Source organism: Rhinoraja longicauda, chromosome 5, assembly GCF_053455715.1.
Source record: "Rhinoraja longicauda isolate Sanriku21f chromosome 5, sRhiLon1.1, whole genome shotgun sequence".
Classification (NCBI taxonomy): domain Eukaryota; kingdom Metazoa; phylum Chordata; class Chondrichthyes; order Rajiformes; family Arhynchobatidae; genus Rhinoraja; species Rhinoraja longicauda.
This window is the reverse complement of record NC_135957.1, coordinates 86,411,596-86,437,423: the sequence shown is the minus strand read 5'-3', so window position 1 is coordinate 86,437,423 and position 25,828 is coordinate 86,411,596. Positions and strand designations below refer to the sequence as shown.

At 51.6% G+C, this 25,828-nt stretch overlaps 1 protein-coding gene across 1 annotated transcript in view; it reads right to left on the bottom strand.

The window, feature by feature from the left end:
• traf3ip2a (TRAF3 interacting protein 2a) overlaps positions 1 to 25,704 on the bottom strand; it is a 31,147-nt gene extending 5,443 nt beyond the window's left edge. The window contains 8 exon segments of the mRNA XM_078400078.1: positions 1,168 to 1,263; positions 1,265 to 1,285; positions 7,633 to 7,701; positions 9,322 to 9,410; positions 12,634 to 12,827; positions 16,630 to 16,852; positions 19,888 to 20,691; positions 25,659 to 25,704. Coding sequence (XP_078256204.1) covers positions 1,168 to 1,263; positions 1,265 to 1,285; positions 7,633 to 7,701; positions 9,322 to 9,410; positions 12,634 to 12,827; positions 16,630 to 16,852; positions 19,888 to 20,691; positions 25,659 to 25,704 — 1,542 coding nt within the window.
• Positions 25,705 to 25,828: the final 124 nt, after the last annotated feature.

Below are 25,828 nucleotides of genomic sequence, written 5' to 3'. Positions count from 1 at the left end.
GGGAGTGGAGTGGGGGAGTGGAGTGGGGGGAGTGGGGAGTGGAGTGGGGGGAGTGGAGTGGGGGGAGTGGAGTGGGGGAGTGGACTGGGGAGTGGAGTGGGGGGAGTGGACTGGGGAGTGGAGTGGGGGGAGTGGAGTGGGGGGAGTGGACGTGGGGGGAGTGGAGTGGGGGGAGTGGAGTGGGGGGAGTGGACTGGGGAGTGGAGTGGGGGGAGTGGAGTGGGGGGAGTGGGGGGAGTGAGGTGGGGGGAGTGGAGTGGGGGAGTGAGTGGGGGGGGTGGAGTGGGGGGAGGTGGAGTGGGGGGAGTGGAGTGGGGGGAGTGGATGGGGGGTGGAGTGGGGGGAGTGGAGTGGGGGGGTGGAGTGGGGAGTGGAGTGGGGGGGTGGAGTGGGGGGAGGGAGTGGAGTGGGGGGAGTGGAGTGGGGGGAGTGGAGTGGGGGGAATGGGAGGGGGGGGTGGAGTGGGGGGAGTGGAGTGGGGGGAGTGGACTGGGGAGTGGAGTGGGGGGAGTGGAGTGGGGGGGAGTGGAGTGGGGGGAGTGGAGTGGGGGGAGTGGAGGTGGGGGGGGTGGAGTGGGGGGAGTGGAGTGGGGGGAGTGGAGTGGGGGGTGGAGTGGGGGAGTGGAGTGGGGGGAGTGGACTGGGGGAGTGGAGTGGGGGAGTGGAGTGGGGGGGGAGTGGAGTGGGGGGAGTGGAGTGGGGGGAGTGGAGTGGGGGGGAGTGGAGTGGGGGAGGGGAGTGGGGGAGGGGAGTGGAGTGGGGGAGGGGAGTGGAGTGGGGGGGTGGAGTGGGGGGGTGGAGTGGGGGAGTGGAGTGGGGGGGTGGAGTGGGGGAGTGAGTGGGGGGAGTGGAGTGGGGGGAGTGGAGTGGGGGAGTGGAGTGGGGGGAGTGGAGTGGGGCGAGGGGGGAGGTGGGAGGGGAGTGGAGTGGGGGGAGTGGAGTGGGGGGAGTGGAGTGGGGGGGGGTTGTGGGATGGGGAGTGGAGTGGGGGGGGTTGTGGGGATGGGGTGTGGTGTGGGGCTGGGTAGTTAGTGTAGGGTGGGGTGGTTAGTGTAGGGTGGGGGTGGTTAGTGTAGGGTGGGGGGGGTGGAGATGAGGTGTGGGTTGGGGGGTGATGTGTGGGTGGGGTGGGGGGATGGAACAGGGTCAGGCTCCGTGAGTTCTCACCATTCTGTGGATGTATCTGGTGTGTAAGCTGTGTTCGTCTTTCAGTTGCTCCAGTCCACCTCCCTCGATATCCTGCTTGTACTTCGGACTGATGGCAAATCACGATCATCACTTCTCTCTGCAAGCAACAACAGGAAGCCACTGAGATCACCAACAGCGGTAAGAATGGAGATTTGATTCATGTAATTCCTTGAATGACTGAGAAGATCCAGCGTGCGGACTGACACTTCCTTCAACGTCTACACGAGTGGAGACCACGCTGATATCTCGGCGATTTGGGGGATTTTTCTTTATCACAGAGAGAATTCTTCTGTCATCAGCTGTTGAGGTCTTCCTTGGCCTGCCAGTCCCTTTGTGATTAGTGAGCTCACCAGTGCTCTCTTTCTTCCTAATGATGTTCCAACAGTTGATTTTGGTGAGCCTGCCGTTTCTTGGTCTCATAACGGCTTCTGTGACTTTCATTGGCACAACTTTGGTCCTCATGTTGATAAACAGCAATAAATGTTTCCAAAGGTGATGGAAAGACTGGAGAAAGACTAGGTGCTGAGATCTCTCTTATACTGCATTAAGGAGGCAATTAAACACACCTGAGCCAATTAAAAATACCTGTGAAGCCATGTGTCCCAAACATTATGGTGCCCTGAAATGGAGGGGACTATGTATAAACACAGCTGTAATTTCTACATGGTGAAACCAAAATGTATAAAAATGCCCTTTATTAAAATCTGCACTATTACAAATCTCAACTTTTGGAGTACTGAGGCAAATAAATAAATGTTGGTCTTTGACCCAACATTATGGAGGGCACTGTACCTCATTGGAGACTCCGAGTTTTCGTTAATCAGACTTTACCTTGCACTAAATGTCGTACGTATTTGCGCGTGCGTTTGTTTGTGTATATAGGTCATGTCATAAGGTCATAAGTGATAGGAGCAGAATTGGGCCATTCGGCCCATCAAGTCTACTCTTGCCATTCAATCATGGCCGGTCTATCTCTCCCTCCTAACCCCATTCTCCTGCCTCTCCCCATAACCCTGACACCCGCACTAATCAAGAATCTGTCTATCTCTGCCTTAAAAAATATCCGCTGACTTGGCCTCCACAGCCGTCTGTGGCAAAGACTTCCACAGATTCACCTCCCTCTGACTAAAGAAATATATGTAGGTTGAAGGTGAAGGGAACAAGGTATAATCAGAATCTGAGCGGTAACTTTTCCACACAGAGGGTGGTGGGTGTATGGAACAGGCTGCCAGAGGAGGTAGTTGAGGCTGGGACTATCCCATCGTTTAAGAAACAGTTGGACGTGTGCATGGATAGGACGGGTTTGGAGGGATATGGACCAAGCGCAGGCAAGTGGGGACTAGGGTAGCTGGACATGTTGGCCGATTTGGGCGAGTTGGGCCGAAGGGCCTGTTTCCACACTGTATCACTCTAGGACCCTATCTTTATATATGTGTGTGTGTGTGTGTGTATATTTATATATGTGTGTGTGTGTATGTGTGTGTGTATGTGTGTGTATGTGTGTGTATGTGTGTGTGTGTGTATGTGTGTGTGTGTGTATGTGTGTGTGTGTGTGTGTGTATGTGTGTGTGTGTGTGTGTGTGTGTGTGTGTGTGTATGTGTGTGTGTGTGTGTGTGTGTGTGTGTGTATCTGTGTGTACACACTGAACTTTTCTTACATTTATTATATTGTTTACAGTGTACTATGTTTACATATTGCATTGCGCTGCTGCAAGAATAACATGGCTCTCTCTCTCCTCTCTCTCTCTCTCTCTCTCTCTCTCTCTCTCTCTCTCTCTCTCTCTCTCTCTCTCTCTCTCTCTCTCTCTCTCTCTCTCTCTCTCTCTCTCATCTCTCTCTCTCTCTCTCTCTCTCTCTCTCTCTCTCTCTCTCTCTCTCTCTCTCTCTCTCTCTCTTCTCCTGTATCAGTGTGCTGTGGACGGCTCGATTGTAATCACGTAGAGACTTTTCTTTGTCTGGTTAGCATGCGACTAAAAGCTTTTCACTGTAGCTTGGCACACATGTCAATAATAAACTAGATTAAGACAGACATAAAAAGCTGAGTAATTCAGCGGGTGAGGCAGCATCTCTGGAGAAGGGTGTCCTTCTCTGAGGAGGGTGTCAAGATGCTGCCTGTCCCGTTGAGTTACTCCAGCTTTTTGTGTCTATCGTGGTTTAAAACCAGCCTCTACTGTTCCACCCTAAACTAAAGACGCACAGGTTTGCAGGTAATTAGATTCAGTAGATTTGTAAATTGTCCCTAGTGTGTGCAGGACAGTGTTAGTGTGCGGGGGATCGCTGGCGGTGTAGACTTGGTTTATGCTCTGATTTCTAAAACTAAACTAAACTAAACTAAACTATGGAGCTGTGTGGTTAGGAACTGCAGACCGCTGGTTTAAACCGTAGACACAATGTGCTGGAGTAACTCAATGGGTCAGGCAGCATCTCTGGAGAGAAGGAATGGGTGACGTTTCGGGTCGAGACCCTTCTGCAGACTGGAGGACTGTTCTGGACTGTTCTATGTTGTAAGCTCACCCACAATGCTCCATCTACGCCTGTCCCACCTGCCTGCATTTGGCCCATTTCCCTCTAAACCTGTCCAGGTGTCTGTTAAACGTGGTTAGAGTACCTGCCCCAAATGGTGGGATGCCTGGAATAAGCCACACATGGGTGTATGGACCGAGCTGCTAGAGCAGGCAGTTGAGACAGAGGCTGCAACCACATTTCATGCATCAGTTCATGCAGGAAACCACCAAGACTGACAACATCTGCCTACTCTCTGGCATTGCACCTCCTGTGAATCAGAGCTGCAACCAGTCAAAAATAATTGCCTCAGACAATCGGAGGGTGAAAGACCGCCCTTTGCTACCTATTCACAAAATGCTGGAGTAACTCAGCAGGTCAGGCAGCATCTCAGGGAGAGAAGGAAATGGGGTGACGTTTCGGGTCGAGACCCTTCTTCAGACTGATGTCAGGGGGGCGGGACAAAGGAAGGATATAGGTGGAGACAGGAAGATAGAGGGAGATCTGGGAAGGGGGAGGGGAAGAGAGGGACAGAGGAACTATCTAAAGTTGGAGAGTCAATGTTCATACCACTGGGCTGCAAGCTGCCCAGGCGAAATATGAGGTGCTGTTCCTCCAATTTCCGGTGGGCCTCACTATGGCACTGGAGGAGGCCCATGACAGAAAGGTCAGACAGGGAGTGGGAGGGGGAGTTGAAGATGCTCAACCACCGGGAGATCAGATTGGTTAACGCGGACCGAGCGCAGGTGCTGAGCGAAGTGATCGCCGAGCCTGCGTTTGGTTTCGTCGACGTAAAGAAGTTGACATCTAGAGCAGCAGATGCAATAGATGAGGTTGGAGGAGGTGCAGGTGAACCTTTGTCTCACCTGGAAAGACTGTTTGGGTCCTTGGATGGAGTTGAGGGGGGAGGTAAAGGGACAGGTGTTGCATCTCCTGCGGTTGCAGGGGAAAGTGCCTGGGGTTAGGTGGTTTTGGGTGGAAAGGGACCGAGTGGACCAGGGAGTTGCGGAGGGAACGGTCTCTGCGGGACACAGAAAGGGGAGGGGATGGGAAGGTATGATCAGTGGTGGGGTCCCGTTGTAGGTGACGAAATGTTGGCAGATGATTTCGTTTGAAATCACGCAGAAGTTTCCTCTCTCCTGTCCATCGCCTGGACTGCAGGAGCGTCGTCCAGAAGGATCAAACTCTGGGAAGAGAGGCTAGAAGAATCTCCGGAAGACTCACATGGCAATCGACCCCTTCTGAGAAACTCCCGCCAGGTTCTGACCAACCGTGGATAACCTGGCGCAGTCTCAACAGACTGTGGACAGGCGTGGGGAGGAGCACATCAAACATGCTGAAGTGGGGATACACAGAAGATGCGGCAGACTGTGAGTGGGATGGGGCCTCCAGACTATGGAACATCTCCTGAGCTGTGACATGCTGCATGACACACGCACTGTAAAGGATCTTGCACAGGCCAACGACGCGGGCAACTAAAATATGCTCGCTATTGGCAAACAGTGAATAAGTAAATAACAACATTTAAAAGATATTTGGACAGGTGCATGGATAAGATACGATTGGAGGGAGTGGACTAAATGCGGGCAGGTGGGACTGGTGTAGATGGGACATGTTGGATTCCATTCTGTGGAAAGTGAACCAGAATGTCACACACGTGACCAGACATCATCACATAAAGTAACGCGTTAAACAATTATTGTTAGAGATTAATCTTATTCATTAAGGATAGCGGAGTCAGGGGGTATGGGGGACTCCCTGTTGTCCCTTTGGTGCTAATGGAAGAAGTTTCATTGAAATCGGTGCTATATTTTAAAAGTTAATCACATTTTAAAGTTGATATCTATCTCCTAGGGAGGGAGGGGGGGAGGGAGGGGTTTTGAGATACAGTGCGGAGCCTGCACCGCCCAGTGATCCCCGCACACTAACACTATCCTACACCCACTAGGGACAATGTTGACATTTACCCAGCCAATTAACCTACAAACATGTACGTCTTTGGAGTGCGGGAGGAAACCGAAGATCTCGAGAAAACCCACGCAGGTCACGGGGAGAACGTACAAACTCCGTACAGACGGCGCCCGTAGTCGGGATGGAACCCGGGTCTCCGGCGCTGCATTCGCTGTAAGCAGCAACTCTACCGCTGCGCCACCGTGCCACCCTAGGGAGGGAGGGAGAGAGGGAGTGAGGGTGGGAGGGAGGGGGGGTGGAGGGAGGATGAGGGAAGTGGGGGGGAGGGGAGGTGGGGGAGGACGAGGGTGCTGCACCAATGCAGGAGAGGTTTGGGCACAAAGGGGCCACTTGGTCTAGTCTTTTTTTTTAATTCACAGAGTTTGTAAGATAAAAAGTGAAACACTGCCTCCGGCAGCCCCGACCACTCTCCGCTGCGGTAAGGGCCCGGCAGTCACACCCTAACCATGGCCTCCGCACTCCATCTTTCAGTTTGACCAGGGCTTGCTTGTCGGCAGCCTCTGGCACTAGGCCAGTGGTCACACATTACTGGGAGGGGTGAAGGCCACACCAACCCTTTGTCTGCCTTTAGCACGCAAGTGTAAAGTCTGCCTTTCATCGAAAACATAGAAACTTAGAAAAATAGGTGCCGGGAGAGGCCATTCGGCCCTTCGAGCCAGCACCGCCATTCATTGTGATCATGGCTGATGATCATTCTCAATCAGTATCCCGTTCCTGCCTTCTCCCCATACCCCCTGACTCCGTTATCCTTAAGAGCTCGATCTAGCTCTCTCTTCAAAGCTATCATCTATCCCACAGCCAACAATGGACCATTGTGGGCTCCACATTTCCCTTTATTATAGACAATAGACAATAGACAATAGGTGCAGGAGTAGGCCATTCAGCCCTTCGAGCCAGCACCGCCATTCAATGCGATCATGGCTGATCACTATCAATCAGTTACCCCCGTTCCTGCCTTCTCCCCATACCCCCCTCACTCCGCTATCCTTAAGAGCTCTATCCAGCTCTCTCTTGAAAGCATCCAACGAACTGGCCTCCACTGCCTTCTGAGGCAGAGAATTCCACACCTTCACCACCCTCTGACTGAAAAAGTTCTTCCTCATCTCCGTTTCTAAATGGCCTACCCCTTATTCTCAAACTGTGGCCCCTTGTTCTGGACTCCCCCAACATTGGAACATGTTATCTGCCTCTAATGTGTCCAATCCCCTAATTATCTTATATGTTTCAATAAGATCCCCCCTCATCCTTCTAAATTCCAGTGTATACAAGCCCAATCGCTCCAGCCTTTCAACATACGACAGTCCCGCCATTTCCGGGAATTAATCTAGTGACCTACGCTGCACGCCCTCCATAGCAAGAATATCCTTCCTCAAATTTGGAGACCAAAACTGCACACAGTACTCCAGTGCGGTCTCACCAGGGCCCGGTACAACTGTAGAAGGACCTCTTTGCTCCTATACTCAACTCCTCTTGTTACGAAGGCCAACATTCCATTGGCTTTCTTCACTGCCTGCTGAACCTGCATGCTTCCTTTCATTGACTGATGCACTAGGACACCCAGATCTCGTTGAACTCCCCCCTCCTCCTAACTTGACACCATTCAGATAATAATCTGCCTTTCTATTCTTACTTCCAAAGTGAATAACCTCACACTTATCTACATTAAACTGCATTTATTGTCGTTGCTTTCCGCATATCTTCCATTCATTTGTCTAAGAGCCGTCTATATCTCTCGTTCCCCTCTCCCCTGACTCTCAGTCCTGAAGAAGGGTCTCGACCCGAAACGTCACCTATCCATGTTCTCCAGAGATGCTGCCTGACCCGCTGAGTTACTCCAGCACTCTGTGAAACGTCACCTATCCATGTTCTCCACAGATGCTGCCTGACCTGCTGAGTTACTCCAGCACTCTGTGTCTATGCTCTGTACTGCTTGATGTTCTGTGTTGAATCTCCACACATCCTTGTGCTTACATTTGTCAGATATCCTTCCATCCACTTGATGGTGTCCATTCCACGCATTGTGTCCTCAAAGATGTCGATCTGTTGGACAACCAGATGCAGGTGAGTGAGGCGGGCTCTTTGAAGGGGGCTGCTGGGTAGTCCCACACCTCTGACTTTTTTTTTAACGAAAAATAAATTGAATCACTAATTTACAAATGGAAAAGGATAAAAACAACCCCAGCTCCATAATACCAGTAAAATAAATATTCTTATATACTGAATATTAACAACTAATATACAATATCATGAGAGGAATAGATCGGGTAGATGCACAGAGTCCTCTTGCCCAGAGTAGGGGAATCGAGGACCAGAGGACATAGGTTCAAGGTGAAGGGGAAAAGATTCAATAGGAATCCGAGGGGTAACCTTTCCACACAGAGGGTGGTGGGTGTATGGAACAAGCTGCCAGAGGAGGTAGTTGAGGCTGGGACTATCCCATCATTTAAGAAACAGTTGGACAGGTACATGGATAGGACAGGTTTGGAGGGATGTGACCAAGCGCAGGCAGGTGGGTACAGGGTAGCTGGGACATTGTTGGCCGGTGTGGGCGAGTTGGCTGAAGGGCCTGTTTCCACACTGTATCACTCTATGACTCTATGACTAAATATTTCCCCATCCAGGATGCATTCACCCCCCGCGGTGCCCAGCGGTCCGGAAATCCCCCAGGGTGCCCGTGGACAGCACGTGGTCCATCTCTAACCCCACCCGGGCACGGAGGTAAACCCGAAAAAGGGGCAGGCAGCCGGCTCGGGCAGAGCCCTCTTCTGCCTGGCGCCGTGACTCACGGACGGCCAGCTTGGCCAGGCCCAGGAGCAACCCAACCAGGACATCCTCGCCCCCCCCACCCTCTCCCCTACGCACAGGGTGGCCAAAGGTGAGGGTGGTGGGTGACAACCCTTGACCTGTGCAAAAAAATCTCTGAATTCATTTGAGCCCTCAAATGTATGCCAACTAGGGTTGCCGACTTCCTCACTCCCAAATAAGGGACAAGGTCACGTCACCTCACCCAGCCAGTGGCCACGTGCTCCCCCTCCACCAATGGCGGCCGCCCGGGCTGGTAGGCAGATTGCTACGCAACCTCCGTTAGGCGGTGCCCGGGCCTCCAGTGTGCGGGCCTACAGTGCCCGGGCCTACAGTGTCCGGGCCTACAGTGTCCGGGCCTACACTGTCCGGGCCTACACTGTCCGGGCCTACAGTGTCCGGGCCTACACTGTCCAGGCCTACAGTGTCCGGGCCTACAGTGTCCGGGCCTACACTGTCCAGGCCTACAGTGTCCGGGCCTACAGTGTCCGGGCTTACAGTGTCCGGGCTTACAGTGTCCGGGCCTACAGTGGCCGGGCCTACACTGTCCGGGCCTACACTGTCCGGGCCTACAGTGTCCGGGCTTACAGTGTCCGGGCCTACATCACCCCCTAGGGCCTAATACAGGACAAGGGCGGTCCCGTACGGGACAAACCAATTTAGCCCAAAATACGGGATGTCCCGGCTAATACTGGGAGAGGGCAGGAGAATGGGGTTGGGAGGGAGAGATAGAACAGCCAGGATTGAATGGCGGAGTGGACTCGATGGGCCGAATGGCCTAATTCTGCTCCTGCCACTTACAAACCTACGAACTTACACTGTTCCGCTGAAAGTCAAGGAATTGAGTAAAGTACTTACTGCTGTGTGAAAGCCGTTGGCACGCAGGAAGTTGACAAAGAAGCAGATGTCGGTGGCAGTATCCAAGGAGTAGGTGACAAACACCTTCCCTAGTGGAAGGAAACACGCACGTCAACCCCTCGGCAACACGGACAGGGCGAGGAGAAGATTTAACAAGGCTGTGACTAGTCTCACTGTCCTCCTGATTAATGTTCCTGCTTGTACGCCTCCATTTTGAAGTGTAGCGTAGTAAACCAGGATGGCGGGACTGCCATGTGATGAAAGAATGGAGCGACTGGGCTTGTCTTCACTGGGATTTAGAAGGATGAGAGTGGTGGATCTTATCGAAAAATATAATTTTTTTTAAGGGATTTGACACGCTAGAGGCAGGAAACATGTTCTCGATGTTGGGGGAAATCCAGAACCAGGCGCCACAGTCCAAGAATAAAGGGGAGGCCATTTAGAACAGAGATGAGGAAAAAAACTTTTTCACCCAGAGAGTTGTGAATCTGTGGAATTCTCTGCCACAGAGGGCAGTGGAGGCTGATTCACTGGATGCTTTCAAAAGAGAGTTAGATAGAGCTCCAGGGGCTAGCGGAATCAAGGGGTATGGGGAGTAGGCAGGCACGGGTTACTGATTGTGGATGATCAGCCATGATCACAATGAATGGCGGTGCTAGCTCAAAGGGCCGAATGGCCTCCTCCTGCACCTATTTCCTATATTTTCATGTTTCTACTAGACCAAGTGGACCCGTTGGGCCCAAACCTCACCTGCATTTGTGCAGCACCCTCCCATCACCCCCTCCCCTCCCCCCCACTCCATCGCCCTCAACCCCCTTTCTCCCCCCTCTCTCCCTCCCTCCCTCCCTCCTCCCCCCACCTGCCAATCCCACCCTCCTCACTCCCACCACCCTCCCTAAAATCCCTCCCTCCTCCCCCTCTCTCCCTCCCTCCCTCCCTCCTCCCCCTCTCTCCCTCCCTCCCTCCCTCCTCCCCCCACCTGCCAATCCCACCCTCCTCACTCCCACCACCCTCCCTAAAATCCCTCCCTCCTCCCCCCTCCCTCCTCCCCCTCTCTCCCTCCCCCTCCCCCTCCCTCCCTAGGAGATAGATTTAAACTTTAAAATGTGAATAACTTAAAAAAGACAACACCGATTTCAATGAAACAAAATACGATGGTGAGTAAGGTGGGCCTAAAACTGTCGCGCTATCGTGTGCTGTTTTTGCTGTTGTTCAGGAACAAACAAACAAGAGTTTTATTATCTACAGTGCATTCAGAAAGTATTCAGACACCTTCACCTTTCCCACATTTTGTTACGTTACAGCCTTATTTTAAAATGGATTAAATTCTTTTTTTTTAATCATCAATCTACACACAATACCCCAGAATGAAAAAGTGAAAACAGGTGTTTAGAAATTTTTGCAAAGTAATTAAAAAGAAATAACTGAAATATCACATTTACATAAGTATTCAGACCCTTTGCTGTGACACTCAAAATTGAGTTTATGTTCATCCTGTTTCCATTGATTATCCTTGAGATGTTTCTACAACTTGATTGGAGTCCACCAGTGGTAAATTAAATTGATTGGACATGATTTGGAAAGGCACACACCTGTCTATATAAGGTCCCACAGTTGACAGTGCATGTCAGAGCTAAAACCAAGCCATGAAGACGAAGGAATTGTCCGTAGACCTCCGAGACAGGATTGTGCCGAGACACAGATCTGGGGAAGGGTATAAAACAATTTCTGCAGCTTTGCAGTTCCCGAAGAGCACAGTGGCCTCCGTCATTCTTAAATGGAAGAACTTTGGAACCACCAGGACTCTTCATAGAGCTGGCCGCCCGGCCAAACTGAGCAATTGGGGAAGAAGGGCCTTGGTCAGGGAGGTGACCAAGAACCCGATGGTCACTCAGACAGAGCTCCAGAGTTCCTCTGTGAAGATGGGAGAACCTTCCAGAAGGACAACTATATCTGCAGCACTCCACCAATCAGGCCTTTATGGTAGAGTGGCCAGAGGGAAGCCAGTCCTCAGTTAAAGGCACATGACAGCCCGCTTGGAGTTTGCCAAAAGGCACCTAAAGGACTCTCAGACCATGAGAAACAAGATTCTCTGGTCTGATGAAACCAAGATTGAACTCTTTGGCCTGAATGCCAAGTGGCACCGTTCATCACCTGGCCAATACCATACCTACGGTGAAGCATGGTGGTGGCAGCATCATGCTGTGGGGATATTTTTCAGCGGCAGGAACTGGGAGACTAGTCAGGATCGAGGGAGAGATGAACGGAGCAAAGTACAGAGAGATCCTTGATGAAAACCTGCTCCAGAGCGTTCTGGACCTCAGACTGGGGCGGAGGTTCACGTTCCAACAGGACAACGACCCTAAGCACAGCCAAGACAACGCAGGAGTGGCTTCGTGACAAGTTTGTGAATGTCCTTGAGTGGCCCAGGCAGAGCCCGGACTTGAACCCGATCGAACAACTCTGGAGGGACCTGAAAATAGCTGTGCATCGACGCCCCCCATCCAACCCGACAGAGCTTGAGAGGATCTGCAGAGAAGAATGGGAGAAATGACCCAAATACAGGTGTGCCAAGCTTGTAGCATCATACCCAAGAACACGATGCTGTAATCGCTGCCAAAGATGCCTCAACAATGTACTGAGTAAAGGGTCTGAATACTTATGTAAATGTGATATTTCAGTTATTTATTTTTAATTACTCTGCAAAAATTTCTAAACACCTGTTTTCGCTTTTTTATCATGGGGTATTGTGTGTAGATTGATGATTAAAAAAAAAAAGAATTTAATCCATTTTAAAATAAGGCTGTAACGTAACAAAATGTGGAAAAAGTGAAGGTGCACGAATACTTTCTGAATGCACTGTAGATAGATGTTGAAGGCATGGCATTCCCATGATCATTGCCTGCTTTGATCTGTTCTTGATTGTGCTGCTGGCCTTGCCGAGGCAGCGTGAGGTGTAGATGGAGATGGAAGTGTAGATGAAGTCAGTGGAAGGGAGGTTGGTTTGTGTGATGGTCTGGGCTGCTGGCCTTGCCGAGGCAGCGTGAGGTGTAGATGGAGTCGGTGGAGGGAGGTTGGTTTGTGTGATGGTCTGGGCTGCTGGCCTTGTCGAGGCAGCGTGAGGTGTAGATGGAGTCGGTGGAGGGAGGTTGGTTTGTGTGATGGTCTGGGCTGCTGGCCTTGCCGAGGCAGCATGAGGTGTAGATGGAGTCAGTGGAAGGGAGGTTGGTTTGTGTGATGGTCTGGGCTGCGTCCACAATTCTCTGACTCTCTCCGACTGTACGGGGCGGAGCGGTGAGACACTTGACTTACGCAAGGCGTGGGGGAGATCGACGGTCCTCAGGCTGCCCGGGGCGGGCGAGGCTGTGAGGGCGAAGTCTCGCACGCCACACTGAGGGGGAGAGGGGCGGGTTGCTCCAGTCCATGCAGGATGCTCTCCAGGCCCATCGGGAAGGCCGACTATCTCCACACCCATCCCTCTGACGTTGGCAGCACGCACATCCTCCCTAAAAGAAGGACCATTTTTTAATGATGTAATATACACCTAGACTGTGGAACAGCATCCCTCTCCCCATCAGAACTGCCCCCTCCATCGACTCCTTTAAGTCCAGGCTCAAAACCTATTTCTACTCCCGAGCGTTTGAGGCCCTCTGAGGGGGCGCTGTGAACTGTTTATGTATGTGCTGTTATGTTTGTGTGCCATTGTATGTTCGTTCTTAGTACCTGAACTGATGTATAGCACTTTGGTCAACGTGGGTTGTTTTTAAATGTGCTTTACAAATAAAATTGACTTGACTTGATCATCCAAAACATTATGACCTGATGAGCCAAAACATTATGCCCACCTGCCTAATATACTGTTGGTCCTCCGTGTGCAGCCCCATACGCAGCAGGGTGCGATGCACTGTGTATTGTGACACATTCCTCCCGTGACCACCATTAACATTTTCTGTGACTTGTGCCACAGTCGACCTTCTGTCGGTTCGGACCAGACGGGATAGCCTTCGTTGCCCTCGCGCATCGATGAGCCTTGGGCGCCCAACACCCTGTCTGTCGCCGGTTTGTGGTTTGTCCCTCCTCGGACCACTGTCGGTCGGTACTCACCACTGCTGACCGGGAGCACCCCACAAGCCTTGCCGTTTCAGAGATGCTCTGACCCAGTCGTCTGGCCATAACAATTTGGCCCTTGTCAAAGTCGCTCAGGTCTTTACTCCTGCCCATTTCTCCTGCATCCAACACATCAACTTCAAGAGCTGACTGTTCACTTGCTGCCTAATATATCCCACCCCTTGACAGGTGCCATTGTAACAAGACAATCAATGTTGCACTTGGCCTGTCAGTGGTCATAATGTTTTGGCTGATGGGTGTGTAGTCAAGAATGTTTTATTGTCCCATGCCCCAAAACAGAACAATTAAATTCTTACTTCACAAGCCCATAAGTTGCAGGAGCAGAACTAGCCATTCGGCCCATCAAGTCTACTCCGCCATTCAATCATGGCTGATCTATCTCTCCCTCCTAACCCCATTCTCCTGCCTTCTCCCCATAACCCCAGACACCTGTACTAATCAAAACTCTGTCTATTTCCACCGTTAAAATATCCACTGACTTGGCCTCCACAGCCGACTGTGACAATAATTCCACCGATTCACCACCCTCTGACTAAAGAAATTCCTCATCATCTCCTTCCGAAAGGAACATTTATTCCTTCTGAGGCTGTGACCTCTGGTCCTAGACTCTCCCACTAGTGGAAACATCCTCCCCACATCCACTCTATCCAGGCCGCTCACTATTCTGTAAGTTTCAATGAGGTTCCCCCTCATTCTTCTAAACTCCAGTGAGTACAGGCCCAGTGCTGACAAACGCTCATCATATGTTAACCCACTCATTCCTGGGATCATTCTTGTAAACCTCCTCTGGACCCTCTCCAGAGCCAGCACATCCTTCCTCAGATACGGGGTCCAAAACTGCTCACAATACTCCAACTGTGGTCTGACCAGTGTGTCGCAAGTGGTTGAGAGAGTGGAATAATATTGAACAGTGATCGCTGGTCGGCATAGACTCGATGGGCTGAAAGGCCTGTTTCCACGCTGTATCTCTAAATTAAACTAAAGATGGCGCAAAGAGGAAGATACAGAGTGCAGAATATAGTTCTCAGCATTGTAGCGCATCAGTTCCACAGACAAAGTCCAATGTCCGCAATGGGGTAGAGGTGAATCGGACAGTACCCTAGCTTATGGAAGGGCCGTTCAGAAGCCTGATAACAGAGGGAAAGAAGCTGTTCCTGAGTCTGGTGGTGCGTGCTTTCAAGCTTCTGTACCTTCTGCCGGACGGGAGGGGGATGGGACAATTGTTGACAATTGCTGACGATTTCTGTGAAGATAAGTTAGCGAGCAGCTTTCCTCTCCCCCACCACAGCTCACTTTATGCTTTATTGAATCCCCTCTGTGGTTGACGGCTGAAACCCACAGACACCAGTCTATCCTCTCAACACCCAGGCCACAGCAACCGTCGTTCCAGGCTCTGCACAACAGGGCCTTTAAACACTGGCCTCCAAACACTAGGGTTGCCAACTTCCTCACTCCCAAATAAGGGACAAGAGGTGACGTCACCGCCCCGCGCTCCACGTCACCTCACCCAGCCAGCGCCCACGTGCTCCCGCTCCACCAATGGTGGTCGCCCGGGCCGGGAGGCAGGTTGCTATGCAACCTCCGTTAGGCGGCCTCCGGGCCTACACTGTCCGGGCCTACAGCGGCCCCAGGGCCTACAGTGTCCGGGCCTACAGTATCCGGGCCTACAGTGTCCGGGCCTACAGTGTCCGGGCCTACAGTGTCCGGGCCTACAGTGTCCGGGCCTACAGCGGCCCCTGGGCCTACAGTGTCTGGGCCTGCAGTGTCCGGGCCTACACTGTCCGGGCCTACAGCGGCCCCTGGGCCTACAGTGTCCGGGCCTACAGTGTCTGGGCCTACAGCACCCTGGGCCTAATACGAGACAAGGGCGGTCCCGTACGGGACAAACCAATTTAGCCCAAAATACGGGATGTCCCGGCTAATACGGGACAGTTGGCAACCCTAGGCGCAGCGGTAGAGTTGCTGCCTGACAGTGCCAGGGACCCGGCTTCCATCCCGACTACGGGTGCTGTCTGTAAGGAGTTTGTACGTTCTCCCCGTGACCTGCGTGGGTTTTCTCCGAGATCTTCAGTTTCCTCCCACACTCCAAAGACGTACAGGTTTGTAGGTTAATTGGCTTGGTAAATGTAAATTGTCCCTAGTGGGTGTAGGATAGTGTTAGTGTGCGGGGATCGCTGGTCGGCGCGGACTCAGTGGCCAACGGGCCTGTCTCTGCGCTGTATCTCTAAAGTCTCAAGAGCCATACATTCACTTTAGAATCTGGGACACAAGTCTATTGGCCTTGGCACGGCACTAAAGCACATCAATCAATGGGTCACTTTTGTGGAACGTTGTTCATAGCCGAATCACTGATAACGTGAGCAATGCAAAGATGCTTGTATGTGCAAAACGTCAGCTTCTGGGACCAGCAGAACACAAGTTTTGTTTAGAAAGACACAAAATGCTGGAGTAACTCAGCGGGTCAGGCAGCATCTGTGGAGAACACGGATAGGTGACGTTTCACAGAGTGCTGGAGTAACTCAGCGGGTCAGGCAGCATCTGTGGAGAACACGGATAGGTGACGTTTCAGAGTGCTGGAGTAACTCAGCGGGTCAGGCAGCATCTGTGGAGAACACGGATAGGTGACGTTTCGGGTCGAGACTCTTCTTCTGACGACTTTAGTTTAGTTCAGAGATACAACGCAGAACCAGGCCTCTCGACCCACTGAGCCCATCAACAAAACCTTTCATTGTAGCTCGGTACGCGTGACAATAAACTAAACGGAACTAAACTCCGTCCTGACCAGTGATCCCCACACACTAACACTACCCCACACACTAGGGACAATTCACAATTATACCCAGCCAATTAACCTGTAAACCTGTACGTCTTTAGAATGCGGGAGGAAACTGGAGCACCCGGAGAAAACCCACGCAGGTCACGGGGAGAACGTACAAACTCCGTACAGACAGCACCCGTAGTCGGGATGGAACCTGGGTCTCCGGCGCTGTGAGGCAACGACTCTACCGCTGCGCTACCGTGCTGTCTGTGGAGTTTGCGCGTTGTCTCCGCGGGTTTCCTCAACGCCCCGGCCCACCGAGGCAAGCACGGACATGCCATCATCGGTCACAGCGGCCATTCGGCCCGTCGGGTCCTACTGTGCCGCCCAGTTGAAGGTGGCCAAGTGAAACAGTGACTCACTGTCGTTGCCGTGGCTGTGGAGGTCCTGGCGTGTAGCTGCCCGCCGCTGGCCCGGCGCGTGGGTACCACAGCCGGTGGGGGTGGGGGGCGTTCACCCCTTGGTGCCCCTGTGGATGGTGATACGTTGTCACGTTGGGATGCCCAGGGAGAGGTTGGTGATCTGTGTCGTCGTGGCACGGTCGCCATTGCCAGCTCCCGCCACCACCTGCTGGCACAAACAAGCCTGCCATTAACCCACACGGATCATAGAAACATCAACAACAGGTGCAGGAGGAGGCCATTCAGCCCTTCAAGCCAGCACCACCATTCATTGTGATCATGGCTGATCATCCACAATCAGTAACCCGTGCCTGCCTTCTCCCCATATCCCTTGATTCCACTAGCCCCTAGAGCTCTATCTAACTCTCTTTTAAATTCATCCAGTGAATTGGCCTCCACTGCCCTCTGTGGCAGAGAATTCCACAAATTCACAACTCTCTCAGTGAAAACATTTCCTCTCACCTCAGTTTTAAATGGCCTCCCCTTTAATCTTAGACTGTGGCCCCTGGTTCTGGACTCCCCCAACATTGGGAACATTTTTCCTGCATCTAGCTTGTCCAGTCCTTTCATAATTTCTCTGTGAGAGACCCTTCATCCTTCTAAACTCCAGTGAATACAAGCCCAATCTTTCCAATCTTTCCTCATATGACAGTCCCACCATCCCGGGGATTAACCTGGTGAACCTACGCTGCACTGCCTCAACAGCAAGGACGTCCTTCCTCAAATCAGGATGGGACTTGATGGGCCGAAGGGCCTAATTCTGCTCCTGTCACTTGCGAACTGATAAACCTATCCCTCTTCGTCCCTCTCCCATCGGGCAGGGGAGTTACTCCAGCACTTTGTGCCCTTTCTCGGTGAAGCAGCACCTGCGGTTCCTTTGTTTCTGCTGTTTGTTTGTTTGTTTGTTTGTGTGTTTGTGTTGCAGGCCTAACTGGATGGTGTGAGGGGTGGCAGTTGTGGGGAGATCGCAAGGTCAGGAAGCTGAGAATTGGCCCGCGTTACTGACGACGGTTTCTCAGGGCCTTTAAGGTGGAGAGGAACCGTGGTGGCAGGAGGGGGAGGTGGGGGGAAGAGTGCGGTGCTGGTGTAACGGCTCTACCCACAAGACTCACACCCACCAGCCCTCCATCTGCCATCGCACGCCAAGACTCCTCTCCTCCACCAGCGCACACTCAACAGCGTGCGGACTGGCCTCAATGCCCTGCGGATGTTTCCTGCAGATAAGGGTGTGATCAGGCCACGTAACCACCCTGTGGCACAGAGTACAGGATCATCCAACCCCAATCTTGGGGGGAACTCCAGAACTAGGGGCCACACACAGTCTAAGAATAAAGGGGAGGGCGTTTAAAAGTGAGGTGAGAAAAAACTTTTTCGCCCAGAGAGTTGTGAATTTGTGGAATTCTCTGCCACAGAGGGCAGTGGAGGACAATTCACTGGATGAATTTAAGAGAGAGTTAGATAGAGCTCTGCGGGCTAGTGGAATCAAGGGATATGGGGAGAAGGCAGGCACTGGTTACTGATTGTGGATGATCAGCCATGATCAAATTGAATGGAGGTGCTGGCTCGAAGGGCTGAATGGCCTCCTCCTGCACCTATTGTCTATGATTTCTACATCTCGCTTGTGCAGCTTGCAACTCAGCCGAGATAGGAATAAACAGCGGCACGGTGGCTCAGCGGTAGAGTTGCTGCCTCACAACGCCACATACCCAGCTCCCATCCAGAGTTTGTACCTTCTCCCCGTGACCCGCGTGGGTTTTCTCCGGGCGCTCCGGTTTCTTCCCACACTCCAAAGACGTGCAGGTTTGCAGATTAATTGCCTTCGGTAAAATTGTGCATTGTCCCCAGTGTGTGTAGGATAGTGTTAGTGTGCGGGGATCGCTGGTCGGCGCGGACACGTTGGGCCGAAGGGCCTGTTTCCGCGCTGTATCTCTAAACTAAACTAAAATACACTGTAGCTGGAGTAACTCAGCGGGTCAGGCAGCATCTGTGGAGAACATGGATAGGTGACGTTTCACAGAGTGCTGGAGTAACTCAGCGGGTCAGGCAGCATCTCAGGAGAGAAGAAATAGATGACGTTTCAGATTGAGACCTTTCATCATCGTACCTTGACTCCATCCTATCCCCCCGGTCTAATCCCTCCCCACCCATGTCCAGGATACGCCTTGTTATTCTATCTTACACAGAAGATTTACTGATGGCCTGGCCAAGATGGCCGTCCGTGAGTCACGGCGCCAGGCGGGAGAGGGCTCTGCCCGAGCCGGCTGCCTGCCCCTTTTCCGGGGTTACGTCCGTGCCCGGGTGGTGTTAGAGAGGGACCGCGCGCTGTCCACGGGCACCCTGGAGGATATCCGGGACCGCTGGGCACCGCGGGGAGTGCATGCATCCTGGATGGGGATTGGAATATAGTTGTATAATAGTTTCTTGTTTGTCTTGTCTTGTATTGTGGTGGTGGGTTCTGTGTTGGTTTTATTGTATTGTATATATCATTTTAATATTTGAATAAATATTTTGGATTCGACAATAGACAATAGACAATAGGTGCAGGAGGAGGCCATTCAGCCCTTCGAGCCAGCACCGCCATTCAATGTGATCATGGCTGATCATTCTCAATCAGTACCCCGTTCCTGCCTTCTCCCCATACCCCCTGACTCCACTATCCTTAAGAACTTTATCCAGCTCTCTCTTGAATGCATTCAGAGAATTGGCCTCCACTGCCTTCTGAGGCAGAGAATTCCACAGATTCACAACTCTCTGACTGAAAAAGTTTTTCCTCATCTCCGTTCTAAATGGCCTACCCCTTATTCTTAAACTGTGGCCCCTTGTTCTGGACTCCCCCAACATTGGGAACATGTTTCCTGCCTCTAACGTGTCCAACCCCTTAATAATCTTATACGTTTCGATAAGATCTCCTCTCATCCTTCTAAATTCCAGTGTATACAAGCCTAGTCGCTCCAGTCTTTCAACATATGACAGTCCCGCCATTCCGGGAATTAACCTAGTAAACCTACGCTGCACGCCCTCAATAGCAAGAATGTCCTTCCTCAAATTTGGAATGACTATTCCTCAAATAGCTCTGCGAATCTCGTGGTGTCCCGGCTCAGTCACTTTGTTTCACAGATTCACAACTCTCTGGGCGAAAACGTTCTTCCTCATCTCCGTTCTAAATGGCCGATGCCTTATTCCCAAACCGTGATTAATAAAAAAGAAAGACGTACTTACGTGGCAGGTGGTGAGGCGGTGGTGGTGAAGTGGGTTGACGTGGGTGTTGGAGTCCACCAGGAGAAGGTGCAGGGCGATGGGCTGGTCCTGGAGGGCCGGGGAATGCTGGGCGGAGGTGGAGTTCCATGGAACACAGCGGGCCCGGAGGCTCCAGGTGGTTCAGCCCGGAGAGCAGTGGTCCTGGAGGGTCGAGCTGCTCCAGGCCAAGGCCGTCCTGGGATTGGTAGCCGGTGTCCTGGCTGGGGAGCTGGGAGGGGTGACCGCGCTGGGGGAGGTGGGAGAGGGGGTTTGCGGTGAAGCTCTGTGAGCGCCCGTGGTCCGTGGTGGGGTGGCAGCGGCTCGGCTGCGGGTCAGAGCGTGCCCTCGCGAGGGGGGAATCCCCTGCGCTCTCTCCCGCGGGCGCGTGGGAATCCCGGCAGTCCGTCCAGGGGAATCCCGGGGATGAATGGCGCTGCGGGCGGCCGACCGGGGCAAAGTCGTTGACGTCGGACTCCTGGGGTTGCTGAGGGACCCACTGAGGTGGCGGCGGCGAAGGGGAGAGGGCGCGCGATCGCCCGGGCGTGGCGTGTGGCGGAGCGCAAGTCACGGGGCGGCACGGTTGGCTGGCGGTGCTGGACCACGGAGACCACGGTCCCAACCCCCCCACAGCGGCGTTCCCCGCCAGTGATGGATGCACACGACCGCGGGCCACGGCCTCCCAGGCGCCGCCACCACCGCCGTACAGCTGCCGATTGTCGCCGGCACGGTGGGGGCTCATTGCCGGCCCGGACTGGAGACAGGAACACACCTCCTGCGGCCCCCTGCCTGGAAGACACAAGGGCAGTCCATCAGTTCATGCGGTTGGAGCAGAATTAGGCCATTCGGCCCGTCATGTCTGATCTATCTCTCCCTTCCCCCTTATCTGAATGGTGTCAAGTTAGGAACAGGGGACGTACAACGTGATCTGGGTGTCCTAGTGCATCAGTCACTGAAAGGAAGCATGCAGGTACAGCAGGCAGTGAAGAAAGCCAATGGAATGTTGGCCTTCATAACAAGAGGAGTTGAGTATAGGAGCAAAGAGGTCCTTCTGCAGTTGTACAGGGCCCTAGTGAGACCGCACCTGGAGTACTGGGTGCAGTTTTGGTCTCCAAATTTGAGGAAGGATATTCTTGCTATTGAGGGCGTGCAGCGTAGGTTCACTAGGTTAATTCCCGGAATGGCGGGTCTATCATATGTCGAAAGACTGGAGTGACTAGGCTTGTATACACTGGAATTTAGAAGGATGAGAGGGGATCTTATCGAAACGTCTAAGATTATTAAGGGGTTAGACATGTTAGAGGCAGGAAACATGTTCCCAATGTTGGGGGAGTCCAGAACAAGGGGCCACAGTTTAAGAATAAGGGGTAGGCCATTAAGAACGGAGATGAGGAAAAACTCAGAGAGTTGTGAATCTGTGGAATTCTCTGCCTCAGAAGGCAGTGGAGGCCAATTCTCTGGATGCTTTCAAGAGAGAGCTAGATAGAGCTCTTAAGGATAGAGGAGTCAGGGGGTATGGGGAGAAGGCAGGAACGGGGTACTGATTGAGAATGATCAGCCATGATCACATTGAATGGTGGTGTTGGCTTGAAGGGCCGAATGGCCTCCTCCTGCACCTATTGTCTATTGTCACCTGTGGAGAACATGGATAGGTGACGTTTCAGATGTGAAGCGAGGTCCCAACATGAAACGTCACCTATCCACGTTCTCTGCTGATTTACTTCAGCCTTTTGTATCTTTCTAAAGTAAGTGTAATGTTTTACCAAAAGTCCAAGTTCTGGAGCCAAACATTATTACTCTTTTTCTGGCGTTTTAATCCTGCAAGTGTTCTTTCTGTGAAAAGTGTGTATCAGTGACCTTGGCTATTCTCCAGAGTGGCTTCAATTGCTGATTTCATTCCTTTAATTTCTTTCCCTTTTTAGAAGAAAAATGATATGAAATTTGTAGCAGGTTGGGATAAATGCCACATTGCGAGATAAATCGTGTTTAGGGGTGTGAATTCTACGAATCAGTCATAAGTTTCGGTTTAGGTTTAGTATTAGAGATAGAGTGAAAAGCATTGTTTTACTTGTTATCCAAACAGATCAGATAACACCGTACATAAATACAATCAGTTCAAACTCCAGTCCAACAGGTAGAGCAAAGGGGAAGATACAGAGTGCAGAATATAGTTGTCAGCATTGTAGCGCATCAGTTCCACAGACAAAGAGTTCAGAGATACAGCGCGGAAACAGGCCCTTCGGCCCACCGTGTCTGCGCTGACCAGCGATCCCCGCACACTAACACTATCCTACACCCACTAGGGACAATTTTTACATTTATACCCAAGCCAATTAACCTACAAATCTGTTCCTCCCACCAGTCTTCCTGTCTCCGACTACATTCTACATTTGTCCCGTCCTCTCCCCTGACATCAGTCTGAAGAAGGGTCTCGACCCAAAACGTCACCCATTCCTTCTCTCCCGTGATGCTGCCTGTCACGCTGAGTTACTCCAGCTTTTTGTGATTACCCAGGCTTGTTGGTTAATTGGCTTGGTATAAGTGTAAATTGTCCCTAGTGGGTGTAGGATAGTGTTAGTGTGCGGGGATCGCTGGGCGGCGCCGACCCGGTGGGCCAAAGGACCTGTTTCCGCGCTGTATCTCTAAACCAAATTAAACTAAACTCCTCCCCACACATTTCCTTTTGGCCCTCTCACCTTAAAGCTGTGTCCTCTAGTCTTGGACATTTCCACCCTGGGGAAAAAGATTCTGACTGTCTACCCTATCTATGCCCTTCTTAAAGATAGCGGAGTCAGGGGGTATGGGGAAAAGGCAGGCACGGGTTACTGTTTGAGAATGATCAGCCATGATCACGGTGAATGGCAGTGCTGACACGAAGGGCCGAATGGCCTGCTCCTGCACCTATTGTTTATTATTCTTCATAATTTTATATACCGCTATCAGGCCTCCCGTCAACCTCCAGAGTTCCAGAGAAAACAATCCAAGCAGATAAGATCTAGAAGCATAGAAACATAGAAAATAGGTGCAGGAGGAGGCCATTCGGCCCTTCGAGCCAGCACCGCCATTCAATGTGATCATGGCTGATCATCCACAATCAGTAACCCGTGCCTGCCTGCTCCCCATATCCCTTGATTCCGCTAGCCCCTAGATCTAACCCTCTTTTAAATCCATCCAGTGAATTGGCCTCCACTGCCCTCTGTGGCAGAGAATTCCACAGATTCACAACTCTCTGGGTAGAAATGTTTCTTCTCACCTCAGTTTTGAATGGCCTCCCCTTTATTCTTAGACTGTGTGGCCCCCTGGTTTCTGACTCCCCCAACATTGGGAACATTTTTCCTGCATCTAGCTTGTCCAGTCCTTTTATAATTTGTATAAATTATGTTTCTAATCATCCAAAGTTCCACAGATCCAAGCAAGTTTCCTGCAAATTGTAACGTTGCAAATGTGACCCAACTGCTGAAGAGAGAGAACAAGGAACTTCAGAACAAGGAACTTCAGAACAAGGAACTTCAGTTAACCTGACATCAGTAAACAAAAATGCGTGGAATCCACCATTATGTAAGTGGTAATAGCACATGGAAAGTGGTAATAAGATTGGGCAGGGTCAATGTGGAATTATGTGAGATGCAAGGAACTGCAGATGCTGGAATCTTGAGCAAAACACAAAGTGCTGGAGTAACTCAGCGGGGTCAGGCAGCGTCCAGACAGCCAGGGGTCACAGTTTGAGATTAAGGGGGAGGCCATTTAGGACTGAGATGAGGAAAAACGTTTTCACCCAGAGAGTTGTGAATCTGTGGAATTCTCTGCCACAGAAGGCAGTGGAGGCCAATTCACTGGATGTTTTCAAGAGAGAGTTAGATTTAGCTCTTGGGGCTAAAGGAATCAAGGGATATGGGGAGAAAGCAGACGGGGGGGGGGGGGGGGTACTGATATTTTGGATGATCAGGTCATGATCATATTGAATGGCAGTGCTGACTTGAAGGGCCGAATGGTCTACTCCTGCACCTATTTCTGTTTCTATGTTTATTTTCTTTTTCTCTCTTTTCTCTCTTTTTCTCTCTTTTTCTCCCTTTTTCTCTCTCTCTCTCTCTCTCTCTCCTCTCTCTCTCCTCTCTCTCTCATCTCTCTCTCTCTCTCCCTCTCTCTCTCTCTCTCTCTCACTCTCTCCTCTCTCTCTCTCTCTCTTTAAAAAAAAAAAAAAAATTCTATCTCTGGAGAAAAAGGATGGGTGACATTTTGGGTCCCGACCCTTTTTCTCTAGAGATGCCTTGCCTTGTCCCGCTAAGTTACTCCAGCACTTTGTGTCTGACTTTGGTATAAACCCAGCACCTGCAGTTCCTTGTTTCTACATGTGATAGGTGGATACAGGTGGGGTGGGGTGGAGTAAGTGACAAGGGTTGGACGTGAAAGGAGACGAAAGGATCGATTTTGATTAAAAAAATCATCAAAAGACAAAGTGAGTTCATCCACTTTGACAGAAATAACAGGTACAATATTTATTTCCAGAACCAGGGCCCCCACAGTCTAAGAATAAAGGGGAGGCCATTTAAAACTGAGGTGGAAAGGAACTTTTTCACCCAGAGAGTTGTGAATCTGTGGAACTCTCTGCCATAGAGGGCAATGGAGGCCAATTCACAGGATGAATTTAAAAGAGAGTTAGATAGAGCTCTAGGGCTAGTGGAATCAAGGGATATGGGGAGAAGGCAGGCACGGGTTACTGATTGTGGATGATCAGCCATGATCACAATGAATGGCGGTGCTGGCTTGAAGGGCCGAATGGCCTCCTCCTGCACCTATTGTCCATGTTTCTGTGTTACTGTGTCCCCTACCTTGGTTAGGGGTAAGAGGAGATGGGGGAGATCTCCCATCCTCTACCCTGCATTGGAGAAGATGGGAGAAGGTGCTACCTTGGAGAGATCTCCACCAGCTACCACTGGAGAGGGGGGGATCACGTCCCTACTTTGGTTGTGGGGGTGAGAGCAGATGTCCCATATCTTGCACTGGAGGGGACATGTCCTCCACTACCTTGGTTGTGGGTGAGAGCAGATACCTCCAGCTTGCACTGGAGAGAACATGTCCATAGAGGGAGTACAGAGAAGGTTCACCAGATTGATCCCTGGGATGCAGGACTTTCATATGAAGAAAGACTGGATAGACTCGGCTTGTACTCGCTGGAATTTAGAAGATTGAGGGGGGATCTTATAGAGACTTACAAAATTCTTAAGGGGTTGGAGAGGCTAGATGCAGGAAGATTGTTCCCGATGTTGGGGAAGTCCAGAACCAGGGGTCACAGTTTAAGGATAAGGGGGAAGTCTTTTAGGACCGAGATGAGAATGTTTTTTTTCACACAGAGAGTGGTGAATCTGTGGAATTCTCTGCCACAGAAGGTAGTTGAGGCCAGTTCATTGGCAATATTTAAGAGGGAGTTAGATGTGGCCCTTGTGGCTAAAGGGATCAGGGGGTATGGAGAGAAGGCAGGTACAGGTTACTGAGCTGGATGATCAGCCATGATCGTATTGAATGGCGGTGCGTACAGGCTCGAAGGGCCGAATGGCCTACTCCTGCACCTATTTTCTATGTTTCTATGTTTCCCCCACTACCTTAGTTGTGGGTGAGAGCAGATACCTCCTATCTTGCACTGGAGGGGACATGTCCCTCCACTACCTTGGTTGTGGGTGAGAGCAGATACCCTCCCAGCTTGCACTGGAGGGGACATGCTCCTTGTGCTGGAGGTGCCAAGAGGAGGTGTCTCCTACCTTGTCCAGGAGAAGTGAAGACTGGGCTGGAGCCTTGCCCTTGCATGGCCGGCCGGGGCTCAGAGTCGCTGGCTGGATCAGGATGCGGTGTGTGTGTGTGTGGACGGACGTGTGTGCAGGTACGATGCTTATACCAGGAACAAGGAAGACGCCCGGGTTAAACCCGGGGA